Source organism: Dama dama, chromosome 33, assembly GCF_033118175.1.
Source record: "Dama dama isolate Ldn47 chromosome 33, ASM3311817v1, whole genome shotgun sequence".
NCBI classification, from domain to species: Eukaryota; Metazoa; Chordata; class Mammalia; order Artiodactyla; family Cervidae; genus Dama; species Dama dama.
In genome coordinates, this window is record NC_083713.1 from 71,363,668 (window position 1) to 71,387,759 (window position 24,092).

Genomic DNA, 24,092 nt, shown 5'->3' on the forward strand with positions numbered 1-24,092 from the left:
GGAGAACAGAATCTAAATGTGGGCCTTGGGTCACCTACATGATCTTGAGCAGGCCACTCTAGCCCTCTGACCCACCACATTAGAAAGAGAATCATCATAGGTGCCCAACTAATTGAAATGAGAATTATGCCCCCCACCCCCCAAAAAGCCCAGGCTAGAAATTAAGAGGACTTGATCTGGACTCCCATTTCTGCTTTGTAAGTGAAAGGGTCATTTCACCTCTTTGAGCCTCAATTTTTCTCTTCTGTAAAGTGAGAATCATGACCCTGCCAAACTCAGACTGTTATGGTCTGGATCAAATTACATGGTCCATGTGAGAGGGGCTTGTAAATCTCACACGTCAGACAACTGTGTGTTAATTGCTCAGTCGTGCCCGACTCTGTGACGCTATGGACTGTAGCCCTCCAGGCTCCTCTGTCCATGGGATTCTCCAGGCAAGAATACTGGACTGGGTTGCCATTCCATTCCCCAGGGGATCGTCCCAACCCAGGAATTGAATCCAGGTCTCCTGAGCTGTAGGCAGATTCTTCACCACCTGAGCCACCAGGGAGGCCCTATCAGATAAGTAGAGATTTTTTTTTTTTTTTTAACACTCGATGGCAGAGGAGCCCTGAGATTCCCGGGCAGTTCTCACTGACCCCTCAGCTCCTCCTAGGGCAGCCCATCCTCTTCTGTTCTTGCCCTCAGTGCTCTCCATTTCCCATTTGTTCCTTGACCCCTGTGTCCTGCATCATTCAGAGTCTCCCATGTGTCCTATAGAAAATGCAGTGCTCGGTCCTTAGGGGGAGAGAGAACCATCCTCCCCTCCTCCATCAACCCTTCCTCTGTACTGTGTCTCTCCACATGGACACCTGACCCCATCTCTCCCTTTTCCAACCCTCCCCTGGTTCCCCAGGCCGGTGGGCAAACATCTCAGCTCTCCCTCATGTTACACCAGGCCATTTGGCCCCCACGAAACTCTTGGACCTCTCTCTTGCCAATCTTTGGCTGCAACGAAATGATTTTAATTGCTCTAGACAGTACCCAGTCTCAGGCATCCACACATTCGTATATACCATTTCCTTTGCCTGGAACATTCTCTCAAGTGCTGCCAATTCCTACCCAACTGCCTGGAGAACTCCTATTCAGCCTGCAAACCCCATGAAGAAGTCTTGAGAGGATAAGCCCTTCTTAATCATGTGCTCTCTCCTTCACAGATAATGTCAGCCCTTTCTTCTGCTGTGCGCCCCTAGACCACATTGTCCTTATACCATGATGCCCTTGATGTGTCCATCCTGTCTGCATGCACTTCTAAGAGAGAGCACCTAGGTCATCTCTGTCAACCCAGCACCTGCCATAGGAAATGGTACACAGCAGGGGGCCACAAAACTTTTACTGAGAGGAGATGAAATGTACTTTAGGGGACACAGTCCCTCTGCCCTGAAACTCAGTGCAATTTGTAGTGATCTGCCCAGATTGGACAAGTGTGTGCCTGGCCGTCTTTTCCATCATGATGTAGGTGGCAGCTCTGAAGTGAAAGAAGGGCCAGCCGTCTACATTCTGAACTTAGTGAATATTACAAATGACCGCATTAGTGAGACAGGCATTTTCAGAGGCACTCATATTGACCCATGTAAGAAAGGCTCTAAATTTAGTGCCCCCAAAACGGACGCTGGTGAATTTGTAGCCTCACAAACGGCCCACATTGGGTAGGAAGCTGAATTCGATTTGCATGTCAGAGGAGCGATATCTGGTACCTGATGTAAGACTAATTTTATTATTAAATTATCAACACTGATTTACTGAGAAATACGGTACTGCCGGGAGCTATTTTTAACCTCCCGCCTCAGCCCCGCTCAGCAAACAAATCATCCTTTGAAGGACACTGCATTTGCAAAAGTGAATTAGGTGAATAAATATCCATCTATTCATGAAGTTTCTTTATTGAGAAATAAATAAATAACAGCTCCTGAATGCCTTCATTGTCCCCCTGGCAGCTTTCCACGAGGATGGCGGCTTCTGCTGAGGGTGGCAGCGAACCATGGAAGGGGCCACCCTACGAGGCACCAGTCTGAGAACGGATGGGAAAGGCACCAGCCTGGGTACCCGCCTGGGAACTCTTGGGGTCCTGGCCTGGGCCAGGCCTGGGGGGACTGACGACATCTTTCCCACCTCTGGCATACGGTCTGGCTCAGCTCACCTGGAGCATCCCAACCATCCTTGAGATGGCAAGTTCAGGCCCTGGTACCAGCCTGCGGTGGTTCTACCACTTACAACCTCTGGGATATTGGGCGAGTTACTTACCCTTTCTGTGCCTCAGTTTCCTCATCTATAAAATGGGGATACTTCTACCTGTTTAGGGGTAGAGACCCCGCGTGGGGTTGTTGGGAAGATTCAATGAGATAACAGTGTTTAAAATCCTTAGAAAAGTGCTTGGCGTATAGCCAGAGCCTAGGAAATTTTACTTTTTGTATAGTCATCTTTGTTGGGACAGGGAGAAAGGGAAGACAGAAGCCATGCGATAGCTTGGAGCAGGACAGGCCTTAAAGTCAGACCTGAATTTCAACACCAGCTCCCCCGTCTCACCCTCCTCGAGCTGCGTGACTCTTGGCAAGCTACTCGACCTTTCTGCTCCTCAGATTCCAAGTCCATGAACTGAGTGTAATCACACCTACTTCTGCGGGAAATAAATGAGATCGTGAGTGTAAAGTGGACTGCGTAGTACTGGCATTGTGCTCAGTAAACAATGGGTGGTTAGTAATGAGAGAGTTACTCTGGCAAAATTAATGCAGTTCCTCATTCCTTCCCTAAATTCCCAGCACTCCTTTCTCCCTTTTCCTCCTCTCCTACAACCTGGTGCTTATCTGGGATAAAACGAGAATCAGGGACCCACCCTGAAGGAGAAAGATATGCTCAACTCACTGAAATGATAGCATCTTTATTTAAAATTTTGATGTTTTGCTTATCAGGGATCACATTGATTTTGAGGCGTTAAATGTAGCATTAAGATTATTCATCTTGATTACTGAGAAGTTCTGGCACTCCCTTAAATTTTGTGCCTCATCCTAGTCCCAGCCCTGCTTAAAACCTCCATCTAGGGAAGCAGGAAGTTACATTTGGCTAGGGAGCGAGACAGAGAGAGAGAGGTGGGCTGGGAGGCAGTGGGGCCTCTTCACAGCCTCCCAGACCACAAGCTTTGTCTGGAACTTAAAGGGCACCCTCTAAGTGCCGGGAGTCATGAGAGGTTTATGAGAGAGCAGGAGCTGAGAGTGATGTCTGCCATCTGATGGTGCCCGGACTTCCTTTGCCCTGTCCTCCTGGGAAGGGAATAGTGGAGAGTTAATTAGGAAAACTCTGGCTGAGCCCCTGGCCCCTAGCAGCTGCTCACAAATACCCATGGATCATTGTCAGCTCACACGGTGCAGACAATTACTTGGTGTTTGAGGGCTGGGGCCACGGGATCCCTAACTTGGCAGCCCCATTCATCCAGCAGCATGAAAGCGGGCAGCTGGCAGGGGGCGGTAAGGGCTAGTTAGCCAGCTCCCCAGAACACACTCTTTTTTTTTTTTTTTTTTGGTTGCGAACGGTCTTCGTTGCTACATGAGGGCTTTCTCCAGTTGGGGTGAGCGGGGGCTTCTCATTGCAGTGGCTTCTCTTCCTACAGAGCATGGGTCCTGGGCATGCGGGTTCAATAATTGTGGCACACAGGTTCAGTTGCTTCACGAAATGTGGAATCTTCCCAGACCAGGGATCAGACCCATGTCCCTTGCATTGGCAGGCAGATTCTTATCCACTGCACCACCAGTGAAGTTCCAGAACACACGTCTTAGAGCCAAGCTCTCATGGTCTTCAACTCCTGGAGCTCCGTAGCGGAAGTGCCTCCTCCTGTCCCTCAGCCACGTGTATACCAGACTAGGTGGAGGGCTTGCTCCTTTATTTCCATAAGAATTCTTGCTCTCCAATCACTAGCTTAGCAGTAGAAGTAAGACACAAGCCTATGTTTTACCCTGTGTAGCCAGACACAACACAATGCTGATGACAGCGTAGGAGCTGGGAGGGACCCTCCAGATATGGGGACACAAGTGTGCAAGGCACCATCTGCACACCCCCAGCAGGGTCAGGGTTAGGGTTAGGGTTAGTGTTGGGTTAGGGTTAGAGTCGCCAATGGAATGGACGGTGGAGCCTGTGGCCAAGGTCCGAGCAAGGGCTCAGACAAACCCCACACAGGCACATGGTACTACCAAACTCAAGCAAGAAACCTGCAGCGCCCCAGACTCCCATCTTCCTGCTCAGTGGCAGGGAAAATCTCGGGCTTTGTCTTCGGAGAGGCTCCAGATCTCCAACCACCTCACATATTTTGTCGGATACATCCTGAGCTTGGCCTCATGATTTCTGCCTTTTCCGTAGGGAATTCTATGTTCTCTAATGCCAGTCACTTAGGAGTGGGCTTGTCAGAAGCTGTTATGCTCCTTGCTGGATGAGCTCACTGATAGCTGAGCTCCTTCCTTCTATTTCTCTCAGAATGGGGCTATTTGAAGAAAGTGAGACCGTGGTGGATGGAGACTTCCAGAAGCTTTGTCACCAGACTGAGAATTTTTTGGGTGAAGACTATCTTCCTAGCACCTACACAGGCCCTGATGCACAGGTATGCATTGAATTCATGAATGATGGATACAAATAGGATGGATGGATGGGTGGATGGATGATAGACAGACAGATGTTTCAGCTGATATATACAGGGTCCTATTAGAGGTCTGGGGTACATGCAGGAGAGTGGCTGCTCCAAATAGCCTAGAATAAGGGTGGGAATCTATCTACTTGCTCCCACCCCTCCTCATGTTCACACATCCAGACCCCACTTTGAGCAAACAAATGCCCTTAAAATCTGACTATGAGGCCATTCTTAACATGACTGGTAGCCAGCTGTGTGGCCTCAAACCAATCACTTCACTTATCTTAGCCTAGGTCTCCTCTATGGGTAAACGGATAAGTAATCACTAACCCACCCAGTGATCAAGGTCATACAGAAATCAAATGGGAAGGAGCGCTGTGTAATCTCAACTTGCTGGGGACCAAGGGTGCTAGAGTGTCAGCACAAATGAAACAGAGAACAGCTGCCAATGCACTTTAGAAAGTATCTATCCAATCCAATCCAATCAATAGAAATGTTAAGTTGCTGCTGCTACATGTCAGGTATCTACATCTGTGTTCCCAAGGCATCTTGATTTGGGTACTTTAGGCAATTCAGGGACCCTCCTAACCTCCAGCCACTCACTCCCCCATCATCCAGCCTCAGCCCAGGACCATAGCCCACCCTCCAACCTGCCCAAATACAAAACTCCAAACAGTTTCAAGGAGAGTCAGCCACAATGTACTGACTGTGTTGAGGGCAAAGGGAGTGAACTTAGAGCGTAAAATCATTCCATCTTTCCAGTGTGGGCTAAGAAGGGCTTAAACTTAAGATATGGCACCATTAAAACTGATACAGTCACCCCAGCCCCCCAATATATACCAGCACTCACCTACAGACACATCCAGCATACACACAAATGTCCTAGTCGTGATAAACCTTCACACACACACATGCACATGCACACACACACATCCTCACACACACAGGTGGACAGTTCCAGGAGACCCCTCTCCCAGAGGCAAGCGCCACCCCACACCTTTACCTATGCTGGTCCCTCCCCACAAGAATGGCACCTTAGCCTCCTGCTGCCCCCCACCCAGGTTTCCAAGAGATAGAACTTTCATGGCTCTTTTATGCTCGTGTCCTGGCCCCACCCTAGGCTTAGCGAGTCCCTTCTTGAAGCTGCCTCTTCCCTGCTGCAGGTGATACATGCCCCGCCTGGGCCCTGGTGTGGCTCCTCCCACCCACCAAAAGTTCCTGCCAGACTGGGACACATCTCAGGACACCTTGTACCCCAGGCCCAGCTCCATATATACATAGGGTGCATTCATGGGTTTTCAGTCACTCTGTCAAGTCCAACTCTTTGCGACCCCACAGACCACAGCCTGCCAGTCTCATCTCTGTCCATGGAATCTTCCTAGCAAGAATACTGGAGTGGGTTTCCATTTCCTCCTCCAGGAGACCTCCCTAATCCAGGGGTTGAACCTGGGTCGCCAGCATTGCAGGCAAACTCTTTACTGTCTGAGCTACCAGGGAAGTCGGGTAGCACTCAAAAAATCTTGGGAAAATGAACAAATAACCAGCAAATGTTCAGTGTGTTAGTCTTTCCTGCTCAGCCTCATTGCAAGCTCCATAAGGATGAGGACTAAACCTTATAGGGCAAACTCTGATTTAAGAGGTCACCAATTCCGGGAAGCCCTCCTGATCATTCCAGCCCTTCCCAGGCCCTCTCACTTCCAGATGGAGAGCCCTATGCCCAGAACAGCCACCTAGGCAACCTTCCCACACCCTTTAGCACTTCTGCTGTGCGGGGCAGTGTTGAGGGTTGGGAGCAGACGGATCTGAGCTTGACTCTGAAATCCACCACTTCTCATACGCAGGGTTGTAGCACAATTCAGTTAATTTCTCCATCTCAGCACCCTCAGCTGTGAGATGGAAAGAATAATGTCCATCTTGCAGGGCCGCAGAGAGTTTCAAATGAGGCCACGCCTGCCTCCCAGCAGGTACTCGGCAACAGAAGGAAACGCCATTGCTGTTATCACTGATAATTATTTTTCCTGTCACAGTATATTAATGCATATATATGGAATTTAGAAAGATAGTAACGATGACCCTATATGCGAGACGGCAAAAGAGACAACAGATACAGAGAACAGACTTTTGGACTCAGTGGGAGAAGGCGAGGGTGGGATGATTTGAGAGAATAGCATTGAAACATGTATATGATCATACATGAAATAGATCACCCGTCCAAGTTCGATGCATGAGACGGAGCACTCAAAGCCGGTGCCCTGGGACAACCCAGAGGGATGGGATGGGAGGGGGGTGGGAGAGGGCTTCAGGATGGGGGACACATGTACATCCATGGCTGATTCCTGTCAATGTATGGCAAAAACCACCACAATATTGTAAAGTAATCAGCTTCCTATTAAAATTAATTAATATGAAACATTTTTTAAAAGTTTTTTTAAAAAGAGGGTAGCGATCAGGTCCCCTGCCGCAGTGCTAGCTGCACGGTGGACACCCAGTGAGCAGATCTGGAACGCAGCACTTGGTTAAGCTGGTTTTCAGAGTCTGGAGACCAGCACGCTTCTCCCGTCAGACTCTGTGCCCTCGAGTAGGGCCTGGGTCTCCCTGGCGTGCACCTGGAGCTGGGGACTGAAAGAGGAAACCAGCCTTCCATAGATTCGTGAGGTCCACGTGGATCTCACAGGGGCAGAGCGGGCTTTGAAGGAGGCCACGTCCTGGACCACGTGCCTCTGTGCCCTCTCATGTGGGCTGAGCCCACACTCCCCGCACCCAGCTGCAGGATCTTTGACAGGGATTAGTCAGTGCTCTTACTATGCATGGGAGGGAGGTCTCCAGCCACGGGGTTGTGCCCGTCAACTTGAAATCAGGCTGTGATAGAGCTGGGCCGTCAATGGGAGTTTGCATATTCATGCAACAGAGCCCTGAGATTTAGTCACAGCTCCAGGCCCAATTATGTAGGGGCTACTTAGCCTGGAGTCAACAATGGAGTCCCCCTCCCTGGATGTGCTCGGGACTATCGCATGCACACCAGCAGATGGGGACCAGGCGGGGCCATGCTCACTGCGCGGGCTCTGACTCTTTGGGAAGCCAAGGATTGAACAGTGAAAAAAAAAAAAAACACTGGTTTGAATTCTGGCTCTGACGCACAAGCATTGAAAATGGCCATTTCACCTCCTCATCTGTGAAATGGGTGCAATTACGTTTACCTCGCAGACTCACTGAATGGATTGTAGATACGCTGGGAATTGCTCTGGGTGCCTCCTGTACCACTGGCATGCTTGTAAATGCCAGCTGTGGTCACTGAAATCCTGCTGTTTCTCATTCTAGGCAACCTTGGTTTACTGTTTCCTAAGACGTGTCAGCTCAGGAGAACACAGAGCAGTCCGTAATACTTATTTCAACAATACCACCTACCAACCCCAGGTTTCAAGCACTTACTCTGGGCCCCATACTGCGTTATCTCATTTAATCCTCCCAACCACCCATGTGGCAGGAGCCCTGGCCCCACTTTACAGATGGAGAATGTGAGACTCAGCATGTTAAATATCTGTCAAAGTATTGCAGAGGCAATACTTTGGTAAAGGTGGATTTGAATCCAACTTCAAAGACCATTGTCGAGTTCCACTGAACATCAGTAGCTTAAAAAAATTGCCAGGTGGTATTGGTGAAAAGTGACATTTTCAAACCGAATACGTAAATGCTGATAATAACCAACTTTTATCAAGAACTTCTACAGTCCATGGGGTCGCAAAGAGTCGGACACGACTGAGTGACTTCACTTTCTTTCACTTTCCCTTTAACATGGCTGACATCCATTAACTCATTCACTCCTCCCAGAAGTCTTATAGAATGGGTGGCATTTTATGGAAAAGGAAACCATAGCTCAAAGAGGTTATATGATGAGCACCAGAATGAGAGGTGGGGCACTAGATTACAAGAAGTAATCTGGTCTTTGAGTCAGAGAAACAGACCAGAGCTTCAAACTTGGGCATTTCCTTGCTGTGAGATCTTGTGCAAATCTTTAAACCTCTCTGGGCTTCAATTTTGACCCTCATCCGAGTTAATAGAATTTGGGAGCTATTTAACTTGCCGACCCTCATTTTCCTTCCTTGTTGATATCAAGCAAGCTAATACAGATAAAAGTTCAGCTCAATTAAAAATAAAAAAAGGTTAAAACCACTTTTTTTTCTTTTTTATTTTCTCTTTCCACTCTCTGTTGTGACCTGGTTACTTTTAAAGGGCTGAGCTATTTCGGGACACTTGGCTGCTGCCGACTGCTCAGCCTGGTTCCAGGGCACACGTCAGATGCCCAGTGTGGCCTGGCATCCCTGCGCCCGTGTCAGTCTTTTCAGCTGGCCTGGAGTTACCAGGCATCAGAGCAGAAGGCCCCGCCCTCCCGCTCTCCCCCGCTTCCTTCCAAGTGCAGTGCTTGGGGGAGAGGCAGCAGCAGCCAGCCTGGACATGGGGACACCCAGAGAGAAAGGGAGGAGAGATGGAGGGGAGGATCGTTCTCCAGACCTCAGGCTGGGGCCTCGGGACACAAGTGAGTAGCCAAGTGGAAGGAATTCCCTTCTTCTTTCCTGGGCTGGCGGAGTTGATCTTGCGCCCTCATTCACTAAGTCCCAGGGGAACAGTTGCTGGGTGTAAAGAGCATACCAAGAGGTAGACAGAACAGAAGGAGGGGACCCACTTAAAACATCTGAAAATTAGAGACATTGTTCACATTGTTTTGAAAAGAAGGCAGGATTTTCCCACCTGAGGGCAGAAACCTGTATCTAAATGGAAGAGCAATCCTGTTAGCAGAGGCTGTTCCTCTGTTAGAGCAGGGATGTCAGAAACAGCTTCCAGATCCAGTGATGGAAGGTCTGTTTAACCAACCTAAATCCAACGTCTATGGTCAATGGTATACACCTCAGGGGAAAGGGAACAGGGTTCGGCACAAGCTGCCCCTTGGCATTGTTCAAGGGCGATCGTCAGAGGAAAGAGAAGGTGCAGAGCCTGCCAGTGTTTAGAGTTTCATATTCTTCACGAACAAATTCACGCATATGTACATTTGAAAAGTCGGGAAGAATACAAACCAAGTTGTTAACAGAAATTACCTCTGGGAAGGAGATTGCATAACGAGAGAGGGACATTTTATTTTCTGTCTTATATTTCTGTATATTGTTTACATTTTTTCGCAAGTGCAGATTGCATCTACAATTTTTCAAAAGATGTTTTCCATTCGGAGAAAATAAAAGCATCCTGACTGCAGAAGCATCAAGTGAGGGACCCCGCTGGAAGTGGGGCTACTGCCCAAGCAGCCACAGAAAGCGGAGGGACATCCTGGAGGCCCTGGGGGGAGGGGACCTAAATCAGCCCAGCAGGGGACTTTCGTGGTAGTCTAGTGGTTAAGAATCTGCCTTACAATGCAGGGGACATGGGTTCAATCCCTGGTCGGGAAACTAAGATTCCACATGCCACAGAGCAATTAACCCCACCTGCCACAACTAGAGAATCCACGCATCACTACGCAAGATCCCATGTACCACAACTAATACCTGACACGGTCAAATTAATTAATCAGTTAAAAAATTAAATCAGCCCAGAAGCCCCAGGGGGCAGTGGTCATCATTTCATGTCAACTGGATGGTTCTCCTAACCTCTAGACATGTAACTGGGGCCTTGAAGGTTGCAATAAATGCTCCTTTGTGGCCCTCACCACTCACCCAAACCTTAAGAACTCAGAGCCAGAGGTGGAAGTGGATGGGGACCCACTGGTTAAAAGAGATCCCCTCTGATCCTGCTATAAAGTCAGACACTTGAGATCTTTCCAAAATCTACCCTGTCAGGATCCCCTAGGATTCCTGCATCCATCCATCTATTCATCCATCCATCCATCCATCCATCCACTTTACAAATGCTTATTGAGCACCTACTGGTTACCAGGCTCATTCTAAATCCTGGCACTGGGGTGTGGGTTTCAGTGGTGACTCACACCGATGATAGGTCTGCCTTGTGAAGCCTGAAGTCCATGGGGAAGACAGACAACCTGAACATGTGCTTACAGCCTTGTGGCAAGCACCATGGGAAGGAAGAGCAGTCCTTAGGGGAAGGGGCATCAGGTCGAGGCTAGGAGGCTCCTGGAAGCGATGTGTCAGCTGAGCCCTGTAGGAGGGGTGGGAGCTAACCCAGAGGAGAGGATTCCAAGTACAGGGGACAGCATGACTGGCATGTGAAATAGTGAGAAGGAAGAGAGTGAGAAGCCTGGAGACAAACTAATCACACTATGAGGAGAGAGCAGATGCTTCGGTGGCTCCACAAAGGTGGCTTTACCTCTGGAGTGCCAGATGGGGACCCTGGCTTGTAGTCTGTCTTTGAGGTCTCACCACCCTGCCCCACCTATATTCCCAAAAGAGTTTGATCTCCAGGCTCCAACAGACTTCAGTGCCAGTCCTGGCCCCCGCCTTGAGCAAGTCATTGCATCTCTTTGCACCTCAGTTTCCTCATCTGTAAAGTGGGACAATAGCAATGCCTACTTCACAGGGGTGTGGTGAGGAAACAACTGCCTGAGCACCAATTTTGGCACATCGAGAGGGTTCCATCCACAAAAACTGTAGTTCCGCCTGGTTGGTCACGGCCAGAGTGCATAAGTGTCAAAGTTAAGACAGGCACGTGGAGATCATTGCACTTTTCTCTTTACTTTTGGGTATTTTTCAAATTCTTGTGACAGAATTTCATTTTTTAAATGACTGCTCCTATCATTTACTTCGACTACAGCTGGGACCCACGCTCCTTTGTGGAACACCCTTGTTGGTTGAAGCAATAACAGGACCAAAACATGCCTCTAGAATTCCACATTTCCACCTGTCAACTTCATCCTCCCCAACATCCATCAGGTCCTTGGGAGAGACCTTGCCCCCACCCCAACCCATTCTGATTCCAGGATTTGGTTCCAATGCTAACATTAGTCTTCAAAATCAGATGAGAGAGGAAAGATTGAAATGTTACTTCTGTTTATGTTTAGTCTTAAAAAAGAGGTGGAAAATAAAGCATTACTAATACTTCAAAGTGGCTTCCCTGGTGTTTCAGTAGTAAAGAATCTGCCTACCAATGCAAGAGGTACAGATTCGGTTCCTGGGTCAGGAAGATCCCTGGGAGAAAGAAATGGCAACCCACTCCAGTATTCTTGCCTGGGAAATCCCATGGATGGAGGAACATAGCCGGCTTGTAGTCCGTGGGGCTCATAAAAGAGTCAGACACAACTGAGCAACTAGGCAACAACAATACTTAAATTATGGATTGAAACTGTGCACTCAAAGAATTAGAGTGCACAGACAGACTCTCCTGGGACTCATAAAAGAACATGTTTTTGCCCAAGATTTCGAAAAAATGGCAAGTTGAAGTGAAACACATGGATTAACCCTTGCTTTTTTCAGTTGCAGTGAGAGGAGACTTATCTCCAAACTTGGTTAGCCAGCCAGAACATACATACACTTGAATGTGGAGAGCCTTTAACGAACACAAACACAAAAAGAATTTTTAAAGTATGGCTTTACAATGGTATACATAAATTATTCATAAGTCAAATACACATATTGGGGATGAGTGTTCAGAAAATGTTTGGCCCATAGGAATGCTTGGTCAGTGAAGTTTGAAGCAACAATATGACCTCTCCACAGTGTCATCATAACTCCATGCAGAAGGGAGCCTAGATGTTTCTTCTTGGATGCCCAAGAGAGCCATCTGCTCACATGATAGGAGGAAGATGCAGCAGACGGAATCACTTCTGTCTGAGTTTCCAGGGCCGGGTGTGTATCCCAAGCTCTCAGGCAGTCCTGAAAATAATTAGCCACCTCGATGTGGCCTTTGGGAATGAGAAAAGGACCTCTCAGCAATCAGGGACAGCCATGCTCACTTCAGCTAAATCTTCTCCACCAGCAAGAGGAAGAAGGGAGAGCTATTAGAGGAGAAGGTGGTCGGTGGCCCCTAAGGAGAAGGATGGTGGTGGTGTTGCTGGTGGAGACACACAGGTAAACGTGAGCACCGGGGCTGGGTGACCACATGGTCCTGCCACCAACACTGACCCCAAGACAGGAAGTTCAGCCAAATTGTGCAGGAGCCTGGGGTGCTTTCTGGGGGCAGCTGGAGTCAAAGAATCAGGCTGGTTCGTCTCATCTGACCCTTTGAAGAATGCTGAGACTCCCAAAATCGGAGAAAGGAGTAAGAAATGTGTCCCACCCATGCGCTCTCCTCTCAAACACCTGGGAGCTCTAAGAGGTTAACAGGCTCCATCTATGCAGTCAGGCAGTGGCACAGACTGGAGGTCTGAGTTCAAGTGCAGAGTCAGTCTCTTACAAACTTTATGAACACAGGCAAGCCACTAGGTCTCTCTGAATCCTAATTTCTCCACCTCCCAAATGGACAGAGTAAAACCTTTACTACTTCCAGGGAGATGTCAAGGTGACAATCCCAACCTAAAAGCAGAAAATGGACTCAAAGGCAATTAGGGACTTAAAATGATACTTTACAACTGATTGACAATAATTCTCAAACCAACTGGACACAAAAAAAAAAAATGTCTGGGGCAGGTAATGTCTTTCATTTCACATGTACCCCAAGACTGATGGCACACAGTGGCAGAGGTCTCCCCATCCTTCCCTCCAGGGAGAGGAAGACCTCCATGAAGATCATGGGATTGTAGACCCTGGGTCATGAGGGGCCTGCCTGGAACCCAGAGAGCGTATAGATACAGGGAGAGATTGCTCCTGAGCTGGCAAGCTCTTGCCATCGGCCGCGTCTCCCGCCCGTTGCCTCATCAATCTATCATCCTCTTAGCAGCTGACACCTCTGGCAGCACCTCCCGGCAACCCGGGCATTAGAATTGCAAGAAGCCCGGCTGCACCGGGGAATACAGATGGAGGAATCTCAGATTCAAATTTGTCTAAGTATTGTGAACAACCAGACCCGGGCAAGGCGTTTCAACTGCCCTTCCACCAAAGGGAAGAGGTGGGGGTTTTGTTAGAAGTACAAATTGCTTCTTAATGCAGAGGATAAAGCTGGGCTCCGGCACCTCCTTAGAAATTCCTCCTGCTCCCAGGAAAGCCACCGCTGCATGTCAATTTTAATTTTTGAAATTTAAACCGAGGGCTTTGTGTCTAAGCTCCATCTCATCGGAGGAAGGGGAGGAATAAGTCAAAAAGGATTAAGGGCCCACTGGGAATTGCAGATCCATAGCAATTAGACTTCATTTGGGTCTCATATATTTGATTTTAGTCGCATTTCTGGATGATACAATCGACAAGGCATCAGAAATTGATACGTAAGAGACTGTAGACAGGATCAGCTCTGCCCTCCCCAGTTCCTGGGCTCAGGTGGCTTTGGGCTCCACAGTCACTGGGGTGTGGTGGGGTGGGTGGGGAATTGCGGCTCATTTGGGCTGGAACTGGGAGGGTGATGGTTTACATATGGATATTGTTTTCCTGCTCGATATCTTTGAGCACTTTATGCCTAGACTTGAAGCAGATGCAGTCATTGCTAATATTCAAGTGAATGACAATAAAACATTATTCAAATAAAATAAGAGCATAAAAAGGAATAGCGACAGAGACAAGACTCAAGGCAGGGGGTATAATTGTCTTTTAAATCAGAATCACAAATTTCAGCGTCTTCCAGGAACTAAAGTTGAGCACATTGCGATTTGGGAGCAGACATATAGCCACGAATATGTCACACACCACACGGACATGAGTCTATGAATACATGTGTGTGTGCACCTGTGTAACATGGATTAGCGATGACAACTTATTATATCCACATGGGGTGTGTGTATGCATATCCAGTTCGACATAGGTAGCATGCTCCAGGGTTTCCTCTGTGTACATATTCACATTTCTCTGCAAATAACTGGTCAAAATAAGCTCCGTAAATACTAACAGGTTGCTAACTAGTTATTTTGTAGATAACATACTGTTTATTGGAACTCAATAATCGAAAAACGGAACAAAAAAGTGAAAAAACAAAAACACAATGTGGAGTGTTTTCTTAACTTGTGTGTGTGTGTATGTGTGTGTGTGTGTGACAGTGAAGGGAAGGGAAGGACCAAACAAATGCAGTCAGGTTCAGAGCAGGTGCCCCACACCACCACACACACAGGAAGACCCCCAAAGGGGGGTGTCCCACCACGAAGGGGAGAGTCTATCTCATTTATCACACAGCTCTGGGTGAATTTAGGGAGTTGGATGGTCCATACAATTGCCTCAGTGTACCAGGCAATTGACTTGGAGATTATGGACCCAGCTGCTGTAAGCTGATAGACATGTGCTGAGTGCATTACATGCCCAAGTGGGTGTGTTTCCTCAGGGATTTCTCTACTGCCTTTTAGGAGATCTCAGAGATCATCTGATGGCAAATATCTCCTTCATCCCTCTCATTTTGCAGAAATGCCTCCTCTTCCCTTTCCTTCTCCAGAAACTCCTGGCCTCTGACTTCCTCCCACAAGGCTAGGATCCTGAAAATCCAAACTCCATCTCCTGTCACCCTCTAATTCTTCCTCCCGCCCTCCTCTGGTCCCCTAAATTCAAGGCTGCAGCCCAGCCCAGCGGAGACTCACCCTAAAGGGTGAGAGGCTACCCTCCCATCTCCCCACATCTTTTCACCCACCCAGGCAGCACAGACAAGGCAGTGGTTGGCAACCAGGGTAGAGATGGAGCTATTCAGGGCCCAGTTCCGGTCTTTATGTCAAGATGAACATCTGGAGGCCCGGTCCCAGGACCAGGCTGACAGAGACATCAAGAGTCCATAGTCTAGAAACATAATTTAATGCATCGCGGTAGGTCTGAGGCGGGAGTGCGGTGTAGAGATGGATTTTCTGATTGCTGGGATTCTGCTGAGGGTGGGATTTCAGCTGATGGACAGGGACATTTGCACAAGTATTTCAGGTCACAAAGAAGGACACCCCAGGGAGCTCGTGCTCGCTTTGGCCTACCTCGGTGGCCAGAGCTGGGAGCCCTCAGTCTCAGGGCTCTCGGAGGAGGAGGGGGACTGGAAGCGCTCAGGCATCCCGCCGGGGCCTGTCCAGTCCAATCAGCTCTGCAAAGTCTGCGCTGCCGCCTCCCTGGCTGGGGTTTCAGTTTCACGCTCATTTCTCCTCTTGGGCGTCCCGCTCTCCCGCCCCGGGTTGGGGCCAGGGACCAGGAGCACAGCCAGGAGCCTGGCGAGTCACAGACACACGGAGGTCGGAAGCGGGGCAGGAAGGACAGCGGGGGTGTGTCTTTTCCAACGATGTCAGGAAGTGTCACGAAGCGAGAGTGGTCCTCGCCAGGGAACAGAGCGCCCCCACGGGCATGGGGCGGCCTGAAGCCACCCCACCTCGCGCTCCCTGCCCCTCTAATCCGGGTACAAAAGAAAGCCCGAGAAGGTGCTGTACTTGTTGTTATTGCCTCCGTGCGCCTTTCCGCCGTCCAGCTTCACATACACCTCGTCCCCCGAATCAAGGTGTAGCACCACGCTGTTACTGGCGTAGTCGTAGTTCTGGTCGGCATCCTGCGCGATGGCGCTGGCCCGCACCTGGGGGGGAGCCGTCAGAGCTGGTGGGCCCGGATACCTCGTCCATGGCCCTTGCCCGACCCCCCACGTGGCGTACCCCACGGCCGGCCTTCCGCCTGCCGCTCCAGGGTCCACGCTCCCACCCAGGCTCCACGCTCTCTCTCCACCTTAGTCAACCCCTTCCCGACACCCCAGTCTCCGCAGTCGCCAAATCCGGGAAGAAGGGAGGCAGAGGGCTTCGGGGACTCTGACCCAGTGGGGAAGAGCGGGAACCAGGGGCCAGGGCCAAGAAGAAGGGAGATGGGAGGGCAGAGGGGGGAAAGGGGCGCACAGAATGAGGTCTCCGAGAACCCCACGGGGCTTCAGGCGGCTATGTAAATAGCAGGGGAGCGCAATTTGGGTAGTGGGGAACCCAACCTCCGGAGCTACCCGGTAAAGTGCGACCAGGACGCACTGGGAGACGAGATGCTGCGGTGCGCTCCCTCCCAATGGGGAGAAAGAGGCTGGGTTCCCAGGAGGTTTGGGGCGCTGGGTGGGAACGAGGGTCCGCGGGGACTTGCGCGGGTGGAGGGGAAGCGGGGGTGTCACTGACCTGCCCGTTCTTGCAGAGGTCCGCCCACATGCTGGTGCCGTCGCCGCCGCGCATGAGGATGTGGTAGGTGAAGAAGTAGATGCCACGCACCTGGCAGCTGAACTTGCCCGTAGCAGGGTCGTAGTGATTGCCGAGATTGGTGACCACGTCGTCGAATTTGAGCACCTCGTAGCCTTCGTGGGGGCTCTTAAGACCCACATAGAAGGCGATCTTGGGACCGCTGAAGGCGGCGCTCAGCGCGCCAGTCACTTCGCCCTCAGAGTCACCGCCGCCCCCGGTTCCGCCACCCACCACCCCGACACCTCCGGCCGCGCCCGCCGTCAGCTGCAGGCCAGGCAGCCCGGGCCGCCCCGAGTCGCCCTTCTCCCCCGGGGGACCCCGGGGTCCAGGTGGGCCCGGCTCTCCCGGGGGTCCCCGCGGTCCCGGCTTGCCAGGTCGCCCCGGGTCGCCCTTGGGTCCCTGGATGAAAGGGGGCGGAGGGTTGACGCTCAAGTCCTGCATGACTTCCAGCGCGGCCGTGCTGGGTCCCGGCGGCGGAGCCTTGGCTCCCGCGGGCCCCCCACCCGGGGCGGCGGTGTAGGGGTCGCAGATCATACGGCAGGTGCCCATCATCTCGTAGTGCGCCGCGCCGGGGGGCGCCGCCTGCAGCAGCAACGGTACGGCGATAAGCAGCCCCAGCGCCATGGCCAGGAGCACGCCGACGGCCGCCAGGCAGGCGCGGCGCCGCCGCTGCCACAGCCGGGAGGCAGCGGCCACCAGCTCCTCCTTGCCGCCCGGGGAGGTAATGGTCGGGCGGCGCAGGCGGCCCCGCTCCCCGCGCTCGGGGGCGGACTCCGCGGGCCCCGGTCGCGCCCCCGACGTGGCGACCCCCTCCTCTGGGCGCGCAACTACTTCAGCGAGAGGCACCGCGGCCCAGGCGCCGGTGCCCACCACGCTGGGACTGCTCAGGAGAGCCGCGGAGCCCAGCGCGCATTGCGGGGGGGGGCGCACAGGACGAGCCCGGCGCCCCGCGGCTCCCGGCGGCTGCGGCCGGGGAGCGCCGGGTGGGAAGGCGGCGTCCCGCGAGGGCTCGGCCGCGCTGCCTCCTGCCCGACTCGGCTGGACTCAGCAGGGCTCAGCGCGCAGGGAGGGCGCTCGGGCTCCGCGGCGCGCTCTGCTCTGCTCTCCCGCTGCTCGCTGGCTGCCGCGCGGAGGGGGGACCCAGCTACCCTGACGTAAGGAGTCCGGGGCTGAGCGGCGGAGGCGGCGAGGAAGCAGCGCGCGCTGCCATCACTTGGGAGACGGCGCCCTCATGTCATCAGCCTTCCGTCCTCCTCCTATCGGGCGGCGTCCCCGGCAGAGGCGGCAAAGGCGCGGTTCCTCCCGGCGGCGCCTGGGAGCCACAAGTGGGCGCCGCGGGCGCAGCCCGGGCCCAGCTCCTCAGGCACACCCACCGGCGGCCGCACTCACGCGCCTCCCACCCGCCACACACTTACAGGCGCACAGAGGCACGTCCGCAGGGCCACGAAGGCGCCCGGAATCCCGATGCCAGCAAGGTCCTTCGGGGGTCACCTAATCCACCCCCTGCCTGCAAGCAGGACTAGACTTAAACTCCCCTGGTCAAGGAGAACCTCGGTCCCTTAAGCCCAGGAGAGAAGAACTTTCTGAAAGCTCTTCGGAGTTACGTCTTCAGAATGGAATAAATCTCACTTCAGGGTCTTTGCACACCTAACCAGAGGACTCCAAGCTGCCAAAGAGGTGCCGGAAAACCAGCCCACCAGCTTTGAATGACTCTGAAAAGCCGAAAGCCCCCACTATAAGCGTCTACTAGCGAGACTTCCCTGGGAGCCCAGTCGTTAGGACTGGGCGCTTCCACTGCAGGGGGCGTGGTTTCAATCTCTGATCTGAGAACTGAGATCCTGCCTGCTGCCTGCCAGGTGGCCGAAAGAAAACAAGAATAGACTGCTCTCAACTCTTTTCCTCCACCCAAAGAATGGCAGGCCATTGTACTCTGTATAAAGTTCACTTAAATCCAGATCCCTAGCACCCAGCCCTTGGTGATATCCTTGCTGCACTCAGCTTCATTCCTATCCCGGCACCGCCAGGCAGATCCACAGACAGATTCCTCTGGACATTCCCAGTTTCTGGTCCTACTGACCTGGGTCGAGTTATTTAAAAAAAAAAAAAAAGTCCAAAGCCATTCTGAGCCAAAGCTGTGACACCTAATTTAGAGAAGAATTGGGAAGACCTCCAGTTCAGAAATCAAAAGCTCTGTTCTCTGGTTCTGCTCTTGCCCTGCATATGACTTTGGCAGATCGTTTCCTGCTCCAAGTCTTGGTTTTCCTAAAAGGCAGTCTTCCCGACAGGGGAATTCACCAGGGGGGATGCCTGGGAGGAGAGTCAGTGGCTGATATCAGTGTTTGGCAGAGCCTCAGTGTCTCTGGAACAACCATATACCTTCCTGAGGCTACTGCTTTTGAGGAGAACATTCGTTTATCAGGTATTGTGTTGTTGTGGGTTACTTAAAAATTCATTTTGTTTCTTTCTGGTTACTCTGGGTCATTCCCCCTCTCCACTTCGCATAGGTCCAGCCTCTTCCTTCACTGGTGTCTCTCCCAGGGCATAGCAGAAAATCTGGCACCTGGGAGGCCCTCACTACAGATTTGTGGGAAAGGTGACTGAACCTAGGTTGAGGCAAACCTGACCCAGGTGAAAATAGGGAGACGGGGCTTGTTTACTGAGCACCCACTGTGATGCATCAGGCACTTGCATGGCTGCTTCCCTTACTCCTCCCAACAGTCCTGCAGATCAGCAGTCACTCTCCATTGTTCAGATGAGAAGACAAGGGTTTGAAAGTGTGAAGTGCTTGCCCAGTCTTCCACTCATAGAACGGAGCTGGACTCCTCCTTCCCCCTGCATCAGGGGCTCTAAGAACCTGGCAGTGAATATAGCACTGGCCATTAGCTCCTGGCCCTGTTCTTTACTTGTTGGCTGGGTCCTGGGAGTCCTCCCTTCCCTTCCCTGAGGCCACCTCTAGAACTGAGGAGCCACAGTGATTCCAGGAGCGACACTGCCTGGTTCCAGTCTTGGCTCCGCAACTTCTTGCCTTGTGTGACCTTGGGCAATTGCTTCACCTCCCTGAGCCTCAGTCCCCGTGTGTGTAGAAAGGGAACGACAGGTGTCCCTTTCACGTTATTGAGAGATTTGTTTTTTGTTAGCACCTAGGTCGGTCTGACTTTTGCCACCCCATGGACTGCGTGGTTAATGCTGGAGCAACTGGTCCAAATGTTCCCTGTGGTTAGCAGCATGCTCACTACCTGTTCAGCCTCTGTGTTTCCTGTTGTTGTTTAGCTGCTGACTCCTGTCCTACTCTTTTGCGACCCCATGGACTGTAGCCCATCAGGCTTCTCTGTCCATGTGATTTCCCAGGCAAGAGTATTGGAGTAGTTTGCCATTTCCTTCTCCAGGGAATCTTCCCAACTCAGGAATCAAACCCATATCTCCTGCACTGAGAGATTAAATGAATTAATTAATACAAAGGCCTTAGAACAATAGCTGGATCAGCAGTAAATGTTCACAATTACTATTAACTAATAATACTTTGGACCTCCACCATCACACTTAAGACTACCTCTCAAGTGAAATATGCAGGCAGGAAGCCCATGTACGGTGGGGAAAGTGGATTTATTTCAAAAACAGGGAGGCCCTGAGATCATCCACACATCCTATCCTTCTGGGAAGCACAGGAGGACCACACCGTCTGTTCCACACTCCCCTGAGTCTGCCCTGTTCTGGCTTCCTGCCCTCGATCAAGACTGCCCTGCGTTCTCAGTCACTGGTTCCACCTGGCCAAACATTTTCGAGGTGTGCATTCAGTTTGAGTTCCTCAGCCCTGCAGACCACCATCTCCCAGTTCTAGTGCTTTTGCCCCTGCAGGATCTGGGCAGGGAACAAGGAAGGAGGAGCAAATATCGGTTACTCAGACTTTTGCTTTCGCAGACCTCAGACAAAGCAACCTTTCCAGGGGATCAGCATTCCTGGGAGCAACTACAGACTTGCAGGGATGAGGGCCATTTCCCAAGGCCAGACCTCTCCCAAGGGCAGGGAAAGCAGCAGCTAGAGCAGGCGGAGAGCTGGCAGCTTCCTCCCCAGCAGCCGCATGAGTCATGGTGAGGTCCTTCCCCTGCCCTCCTGCCCTCCCTTCTATGTGGCAGAGTTAGAGTAGCCTGCTAGAGTGCTAGACACACCTTCTCATCTCTCGGCTTTTGCTCCCCCTGGAGGGACCAACGTCATCATCAGTGACCGTCTTCTCATTAATATTAATTATGACCTTTATTAGCATAATGCCTTCCGTTTAGACTGTAGTTTTACATTTCAAGGCTCAGTAATGGCTCGAATCTGCCCCAAATTGCCCTTAATAATCCAGCCTGCTTTCCTTTCCCCAATATCCACTGACAGTCTACTATGTGCCAACCAACCACTTCCACCTTCTCACATCCCAGAGCCCTAGTGGTCATGACACTTGATCACACACTGTCTTATCTGCTACTTTAATGACTCTCCACCAGCAGTGAACCCCTCTTCATTCATCAGCACTGCAGTGTCTTCATCCCGGCATGACTGTCCCCTCTCATCTGCCCTCCCTAATTATCCTTCAACTCCCAGTGAAGTCCCTTGTCCGAAGTCTTCCCTAACCTCTTCCCAGGCAGAACTGATAATTCTTGCCTGTATGCCCTTAAATTATCTTGAATGTACCTACCCCGGCCATCATGTTTCATACAAATATTTGTTTACTTGTTAGCCTCCCCAACCAGGGTGTGAGCTCCAGTAGGGCAGAAAATCACACCATTTATTCATTAATGCATGTGCCATTCATTTGTCCCACAAATATTTACTGACTCCTATTGTATGCCAGGCACGGTGTTACATGCTGAGTGTGCAGAGAACAATACAGGTGTGGTCCTTTCCATTCCTGCTCTCCTGCAAGGTTTCCCTAACCCCATCCACCTCTTTCTACTTGTGTTTATTTGAGTTTGCATCTAAACAGCCGCTATTTGGCACAGCTGTGTGTTGGCATGCTTTCTTTGCTTTCTTTAAATTAGACTTGTGAGCCAATTGGACCACAAGCTCTTTAGAGACCTCATCTTGAATACACTGGCCAAACTTTTGCCTCTATCCCCAATGGGAAGAGCATCATGATCTGAATTCAGAGAGGTAGGCTGGGGTCACATCACACAAAGTCTTAAAGATGGGAGACACTTGAGCATGTTTATTTGCTTGTGAAAATGGCACAGTATGAAAGGAGAAACCAACAATCAAGAGAACGCTGAGATAATCCAACACCTGAAGTTCTTAGTAATTGACCCATGACAGATGTTCCATAAAAATTTCATATCTTTAGCAGTAATAATATGGGTAATATTTATTGAGCACTAACCATGCCCAGGTACTCTGCCAAGAATTTTAGGTATATTAATTCTTGTAATGTTCTGTGAGATGTGTGTCCCTGTTTTATAGCTGAGGAAACACAGGGTGGTGGTAAATATATATATTGACAAGATATCATTGTATGTAGTTTTTCTAGTAGTTGACCCAGGTCATGTTGGGATCCCAGATGTGTATCTCTAGATCTGAAGTGCCAACCAGTAGGTCACTGGCTGAAGAATTCATGTGCATTTACTTTTGCTGCTGCTGCTGCTGCTAAGTCGCTTCAGTCGTGTCCGACTCTGTGCGACCCCATAGACGGCAGCCCACCAGGCTCCCCCGTCCCTGGGATTCTGCAGGCAAGAACAGTGGAGTGGGTTGCCATTTCCTTCTCCGATGCATGAAAGTGAAAAGTGAAAGTGAAGTCACTCAGTCGTGTCTGACTCCTAGTGACCCCATAGACTGCAGCCCACCAGGCTCCTCCGTCCATGGGATTTTCCAGGCAAGAGCACTGGAGTGGGCTGCCATTGCCTTCTCTGGCATTTACCTTTACCTCCCAACTAAACGGTAAGCCTCTCAAGAGCAGGGACTACTGTGAGGACACAGTAAATGTTCAGTAAACACTTATAATACTTTCACTATTTTGTACAGTTTGAAATTTTTACTTATGTAAGCTCAAGTCATGATTTGCTCAAGGAGTAAAAATTTTGAAAAGATAAGTCTTTATGGTGGAAGAGTAAGAAATGTGGGCAAAGAAGGAGCACCAACTTTGTCAGCCATTTAAGTTCTAGTTAGTCTTTGCAAAAACCAGAATGACCTTCCTTCTTTCCTCCCACCCTCCCTCCCTTCCTTCCTTTTCCTTTCTTCAGTCCTTCTTCCCTCCCCCTCTTCCTCTCTTCTTTCCTACTTTCCTTATTCCTTCACTTATTTGCTCATTCAGGCTCTCAGTAAGAATTTTATTGAGCACCTACTATATGCAGAATGCCCTGCTGTGCCAGAGTAGGATTAGTGGAGCATGGAATGGAGAATTCAAGATGAGGTCCTTACTAAAGAGCTTACAGACTTAGTTGGAGGGACTAACAAATAGAAAGCACCCAAGTAGCCACATAATACATCATTTAGGTGGTATAGACAAGGGTATAGACAGGAAGAGGTTGCTAAAATCAAGGCATGGTGGCCATGGCCCTCGAGGAAGTCAGTCCCAGGATGAAAAGACAGAGAATAACCTTAAAGGACAGGTGATATTTGAACTGATCGGGTATCTGGGTGGATGATGGAGGTTGAGTCTTCTAAGGAGTGAAGAAGAGGCTTGTCTATGCAGAGCAGAGGGGACTGTGCAAGGCTGGTGCAGACAACAAGCGGCATGTGTTACCTTTCCCAGCAAGTCGCCCCCCACCGCCTCCCTGCAGATGTTGATTACTCTGCCCTCTGGCTCTATTTTCTTTATGGACTTTCTAGAGATATTATTGTAGGCATTACCCTGTGCCTCTCTTTGTATATCCAGTCCCCAGCCTCCCAGTCTTTGACTGTGTTTATTGAGTGATGGCTTTGAAAGAAAAATAAGGGCAATAACATTTTCTACTCTGTGCGGGGCACTGGGCTAAGTGTTCTGTGGGGTATGGGTCCCACAGCCTCTCCCAGTCCTTTCAGGCAGGAACAGATGCCCTGTACCTGTGGACCAGAGAGTGACTAAGGCTGAGTACACAGGCTCCCGCTCTTCTGAGAGTCAGGGCCACCGTGACCTGAGGACGCTGTTTGCATTTCAGCTCCTGAGATGCTGAAGGGCGGAGGAGGAGGAGCACTGCAGCCTCAGGCCCTGAAGACATTCAGACAACCCTACTTCGGGGCCGATGAGCAAGTGCCCGCTGAGCCCATTAGCCCAGAAGCAGCAGCAACACATTTGAGTCAAGAGGGTCAGCCAGCCCTTGA

General features: G+C 50.8%; 1 protein-coding gene across 1 annotated transcript; it reads right to left on the reverse strand.

Annotated features, from left to right (window-relative positions):
* Window positions 1-15,457: 15,457 nt before the first annotated feature.
* C1QL2 (complement C1q like 2) lies at window positions 15,458-17,444 on the reverse strand. Its single transcript, XM_061135440.1, has 2 exons — window positions 16,761-17,444; window positions 15,458-16,189 (listed from the first exon to the last, which is right to left on the reverse strand). The coding sequence occupies exons 1-2, from the start codon at window positions 17,442-17,444 to the stop codon at window positions 16,010-16,012; spliced, it is 864 nt and encodes a 287-aa protein (XP_060991423.1). The 3' UTR covers window positions 15,458-16,009.
* Window positions 17,445-24,092: the final 6,648 nt, after the last annotated feature.

What these genes read in the sequence shown, in the direction of transcription:
- C1QL2 (XM_061135440.1), bottom strand. Translation starts at nt 17,444, where the DNA reads ATGGCGCTGGGGCTGCTTATCGCCGTACCGTTGCTGCTGCAGGCGGCG. An exon ending in ACCTCTGCAAGAACGGGCAG is followed by an intron (nt 16,190 to 16,760) that starts GTCAGTGACACC and finishes GCTCCCCCCCAG; the next exon opens with GTGCGGGCCAGCGCCATCGC.